This window comes from Eulemur rufifrons, chromosome 30, assembly GCF_041146395.1.
Source record: "Eulemur rufifrons isolate Redbay chromosome 30, OSU_ERuf_1, whole genome shotgun sequence".
Taxonomy (NCBI): domain Eukaryota; kingdom Metazoa; phylum Chordata; class Mammalia; order Primates; family Lemuridae; genus Eulemur; species Eulemur rufifrons.
This window is the reverse complement of record NC_091012.1, coordinates 128,390,363-128,396,362: the sequence shown is the minus strand read 5'-3', so window position 1 is coordinate 128,396,362 and position 6,000 is coordinate 128,390,363. Positions and strand designations below refer to the sequence as shown.

The 6,000-nt window shown below is 37.1% G+C and overlaps 1 protein-coding gene across 1 annotated transcript in view; it reads right to left on the bottom strand.

Annotated features, from left to right (window-relative positions):
* Positions 1–1,092: 1,092 nt before the first annotated feature.
* The window catches only part of RPS6KA3 (ribosomal protein S6 kinase A3), a 100,703-nt gene continuing 95,795 nt past the window's right edge, over positions 1,093–6,000 (bottom strand). The window contains exons 21-22 of the mRNA XM_069464116.1: positions 2,704–2,844; positions 1,093–1,479 (exon numbers count right to left, since the gene is read on the bottom strand). Coding sequence (XP_069320217.1) covers positions 1,357–1,479; positions 2,704–2,844 — 264 coding nt within the window. The 3' untranslated portion in view covers positions 1,093–1,356. The remainder of the gene's footprint in view (positions 1,480–2,703; positions 2,845–6,000) is intronic.

The window sequence follows — 6,000 nt, the reverse complement described above, 5'->3', positions numbered from 1 at the left end:
GTACAGAAGTTTCTTTCATCAAATAAAATTGGGGAAACTACCAAATTAAATGTAGATGATGAATACTGCAATCTAAGCAGACCCAGTGGCCATTATGAAAACTGATCATTTCTGAAGTTAAAGGAAGTACTATGGGGCTATAAATCATGAGGGATTCAGAAAAGACTCAATGCTGAACATTCACTTAGCCTACCTTAGCTTTGATTTCAGGTTAGGACAGATATTGTTTGAGCAAGAAAGTTTTATTCCCTAGAATAAGAACTTTTAAATCCAATTTCATATAGAGGCCTGTGGCCTTTATTACATTCAAATTAGTGTTTAATATAGAATATCTATTTAAACATGAAATATCCCATAGGACTTCAACTACCTGTTGCTAAGTTTTCCTTCACCAATCTCTTTACCATGACTCTTAAAGGCCTTTGATGTATATTGGCAAAATCCCAAATGATACGCCAAATACTAAGTATGGATGCTACGTAAGATTGAAAGTGCAAGGACTACTTCCTTAATTCAGGAAAAAAGAACCCTAAGGAGTTGCAAAGTATATGGAGTAACTTCATAGGTGTATTCTTGATTTCACGCCACACACATATCACTTTCTTTATCACAACAGCTCTCTAGGTTAGTCTGACAGAGCACCTGACTTTAAGAAACAAATGAATGAACCAGCGAAACAGACATGGGGAAAGATATGTACATTTTGAAAGAATTACATTCAACAGCTGTTCCACAATCTGGCCATTTTTAGGGCTGTCCAACAATACTGTTAATCCAGGTGAACTATTTAACCAGATTTAATCGTCAATTGATTAATAATAATAGATTCCAAGTTAAACAAGGCATGTATACATTAAAGAAAGCAGTACAGAAATGTACTGTATATGAACTGTTTACAAAAACATACAAAATGTTGGATGGCACAAGGGATACAGTGCTAATATAAACGGATTAAGCTAAGTGCTTAACATAAACTGTCCATCCCTATAACTAACAAAGAATATTTAAGGGACATGAAATATTTCCTATAAAAATAATGCTATATGGTGTAGAGTACTTTATTCAGTGTATTTTTAGGTGGTATTCATATGTTCATTATTTTTCTTGTTGATTCAGTGAATATATCTTCATCATGTTTCATTTTCATTTCATCCGAAGCTCCAGGAAAATCTAACTTGCTAACAATCATTTAAAGCGAGAAGAGACGAAAGCAGGAGCAGCAGCAGGAGCAGCAGCATTATGGGTACCAGCTGGGACAGTGTGTGCTTGCAGGTGTCTCTCAGATATGTGCTACCTGTCACCAGAACTTGTGCTATCAGCTTACACCATGGTACCAAATATCTCACTGAGGTCACTTCACAGGGCTGTAGAGGTGATTTTTTTAATACCTCTCCGCTGAGCAAGAGTAGAGCGGCCTACTGGTTCCAAAACTGGTGACTGATTACGGTTTAAAGCAGAATATGTAGCTGCCATGGCACCCTGAAAAAAGGAAAGAAAGGGAGTAACAAAAATGACAGTGGATAGTAATATGTACACAAATATGAAATGAAGGTTTTTTTTCAGATGCAAATGTATATAGATTTTATTAGGTTCACAATGAAAATCACCACCACACTGGTCAAACCCTCTGATTTAACTAAACTGGAGAGGCCAATGTGGGAAGTTGAAATTATGTATGAGAGAGGTCAGGGATGGGCTAGTCCTTATTTCTCTCAGGACTATTTAACTTTTTTTCCCTTACACTACTTTAATATGAGAGGCAGCAAGGCACCCTCTTTAAGTTAGGAAATCATAAGCTTATCTGTCCTTATTTATTTTTAATTTTTTTATTGATACATAATAATTATACATATTCATAGATTACATGTTACATCTTGATACAAGCACACAACAAACAATGATCAAATCAGGGTAACTGGGACAAGATTCACCTAAAACATTCATCATTGCTTTATGTTGGGAGCATTTGAAAACTTCTAGCTATTCTGAAATATAATAAACTATTGTCAACTATAGTTGCCCCATTGTACCAGTGAACATCAGAACTTCTTCCTTCTATTAAACAGAATTACCCCTTCACCAACATCTCATCATTACCCCATCCCACCACCCTGACCAATCTCTAGTAGCCACCATTCTATTCACTACCTCTTTGAGATCAATTTTTTTTTAGGTCCCATATATAAGCGTGAAAATGAAATATTTGTCTTTCTGTGCCTGGTTTATTTCACTTAAAATAATGTCCTCCAGATCTATCCATGTTTCTGCAAATGACAAAATTCCTTCTTTTTCATGGCTAAATAATATTCCTTTGTGTACATACACATCATTTTTATCCATTCATCCCTTGATAAACTCTTAAGCTAATTCCACAATTTAGCCATTGTGAATAATGCTGCAATAAACACTGAAGTGCGAATATCTTCTGGTTATATCTTATGACTTTGCCTCACCCAAGTGAGGTTTAGAGGCATGCCCTTATTGATAGTGAATACCTACTTATGTAGACTGAGAGAAATTCAAGTTGCTTTTAAACTAGTTCTATTACTGATATTTTGACATGTCTTGGTTTTTTCTAAGTCACCCACTCTAAGAGAACCCCACACCAGAACTGGATGCAGGCTGAAGGGGAAAGGTGCTGGGGGCACGGAGAGAGTTTCTTGGAGGATGTGCAGAAAATAGTGACTGAATGGGGCCACTCACCTTTACCAGATGTGGTGCGTCCTGTCTGTTTAGTTGGTATTGTGGCAGTTGGTCCCAGTGGACAATCCAAGGATGTCTGAGCACAAGAGCAGCAGTCAGTCTCTGATGAGGGTCTACATGAAGCATCTTTGAGACCAGGTCCTGCCACAGGAAGAGTAATAATAAAACAAGCTTAAACTTTTTTTTTGCTTCTTTTCCTATGGTACTTGATAATGGTGAGCATTCTTCCTTAGCTTCCATGACACTTTTTTCCTGTAGCGGCCCTTTGGGCTCAAAGCAATTTGGTCTACACGACAGTTTGGACCAAAAAAATACTCCAGTCTGTTTTCTCACCCTTGAGTAACAGTAATTTCAGTGTATTATAAAGTATCAATTTACCACATTTTATGTATCTTTCAGTACTGTGGCTTTTTTTCCCCCCTCTGGTTTTCTGAGTTTCCTATACTTCTGTAGGTATATTTAAGTAATGTTCAGATTTTAAGATTTTTTTTTGTGCTGCTGGTAAGACTGAAAAGCAGAACATAAATGTCTAATAATGGGAATTTAATTGGAGGGCTCTAAATGCCTCTCAAAAAGATTATAGAGTTCTTTTTATTTTTTTTTTCTACTTCAAAAGCAACTCATGGGCATTACTGAAAACTCAGAAAATACAGAGAAGTAACAGCACATGAAGAACACCCATAATTCTACTCTTCTAGAGAAAATCACTGTTAACACTATCTATCCAAACACCTTTCCTATGCATGGAATATAGATGCATACAATCACTACAGGGTTTTACACTCTTCAAAATGATAACACAATTGTCATTTATTTTATTTTAAATTTTTAATTATTAATAGGGTACATAATAGCTATATATATTTATGGGGCACAACTGTCATTTATAAAAGCCATCTACCATTTGTGTAATTTTTCACTCAAAATATATCTATGAATATGCGTTAAAGGCCAGGCATTCTGCTAGGCATTGGGTAGTTAGTGGTGAACACAACGGAAATTCAACTCTGGCCTCGTGAAGCTTTCAGTCCAGCGAGGAAGAGAAAAGAATCAATCACAAAGCGAGTAAGAAGTTCTTTGACAGGATGAAGAAATACCAGGTGCAGCTAGAGGAACATAAAGAGACACCTGACCTGAACTGGGTGGGGTGGCTTAAAAGTGACTTCTTAAGAGGAATGTGAGACCTGAAGGATAAGCAGGAGCTAGATCAGAGAAGGGAAAGGGGAAACAGCATTTTATAGGTACAGTAGACAGAGGAGAGTGCATTTGGAGGAAGCCCTCAGGTGTGAGAGAAGATGCCACAGTTAAGGAACCAACAGGAGTGCAACGTGGCTGCAGCATAAATTTACTGTCAAGAACGCAGCCGCGGATAAAGTGGGAGAGGTGAGAAGGAACCAGACCAGGAAGGCCCTTGTAAGCCGTATTAGCAAATGTGCACTTATTCTGAAGGCAATAAAGCATTTAACACATAAACTGCCATGTGAGTTAACTCACGCTAGTTTTGAGCCCAGGTCATCGTGAAGCATATGTAACTCTCATGTCTCTTCACCTTGGGAGCTGTGTGAACTATTTTTCAAGTTGCATATAACCCACGCACAGAAAACAATAAAAATAACACATTTTGTGTTAAATTAGAAAGGATCATTTTGTTTTCAAAGTTTTTATTCTATTTTAGTAATAAAACACCATGGCCCCAAAGCAAAAAAAATTTTTTTCTAGTGTGGCAGTCCACGTGTTAAAGTAAGGAAGTGATGTGGTCAAATAGAGAGATCACCCCCACTAAATGTAGAGGAAAATGGATTTGTGGGGACAAGCCTGGAGACTCCAATTTGGAGATTGGTGAAAGATGACAGGTTCAGGGAGAAGTATAAAAGATAGTGAGAAATGCATGGAACTGAGGTATTTAGGAGAAAGAACTGACAGAATCTGGTGGTTGACTAGATATTGGGAATTGGGGCGATGTTGTTCCAAGTACTCCTCTGCTATTAGACATTTACAGTTTCTTATTTTTAGTTATCATTAACAGCTAAGAACAGGAATAAGCTACTGAACCAAACTAGAAGTTAAAAAGCTAAAAAAACTAGGAAGCTCCCCTTTAAAATTCTGAAAATGGGCAAAAGTGCTTAAAATGTATAAAAAGTTGTAAAACTTCCCAGGGCTATGACAAAACTCTATTATAATTTTAATCAAATCTGTGTGTTAACCAATGCACTTTTGGCCAAGTCACTTGGAACAACTTCTCCTTCTACAGCTATTCCTTTAATGGTGGTGCTCCCCCAAACTCCTTCCTTAGCTCTCGTACCACTCTGCTCAGATAATCTCATTCATACTCACGACTTTAGCTACTATGGATGATAACTCTTAACTTCAAGCTTCACCCCAGACTTCTCTCCTAAAACCTATGCCTATATAGCCAGTTGCCAAATGGACATACATCTCCTAATTATATCACTTAAGCATTTCAAATTTATAATGTCCAAATCTGCAACCATTGCTCCTTCCAAAACTACTTTTGTACTCTATATCTCTCTGAAGAACACCACTCCATGCCCATTTGCCCGAGGCAGAAATAGGGACTGCATGCTTGATACTTGCTTCTCTGTCATTTCTTATGTCTAATAAACCACTAAGTCTATTCTGCCTCCTAAATTTCTCTTCCATTTCGCTCAAATTCCATTACAACTGCTCTAGTTTAGGTTCTTATCATTCCTGACCTGAAATATTGCAAAACCTTACAAGTAATGTTCCTAATATTAGGTCAGTGAGGACCACATGAAACAATGTAGGTAAAAGTGTTAGCATAGTCCTTGGTACATAAATGCTCAGTAAATGGCAGCTATGGTAATGTTCTTCTCAAAGCTACATTTGACATGTATGGCCCACATGACCGGTAACATTCACATGTGTAAGTTGCTCTTTAGGGGACACACCCAGACTGATAGAGCGCTCCCTTCCATTTTGTGGCTAGTCCTGGTATTACATCATGCTTGTAATCACAAGTCTTAACTGTACATAGCAAAAGTTGCTATTAATAGCATGGAATTTATAAGACAGGCTGTGAGTTGGATGTAATTTTTTGTGCTCTATTTGTATCTCCATCCTCACTCATCCCTTTCTCTCTCACCAAAAAAAGCATACTGGGATGCAAGTGAATGAGAATAAAATTATAGAGATAACCTCAGCTTGCTTTAACTTATTAAAAAAAACAAGTAATGTATAAGCTATGATACTTTATTATTAGTAACATTACTTAATATACCTTATAACCGATCATTACTAAATTTATGGCAGACTCTA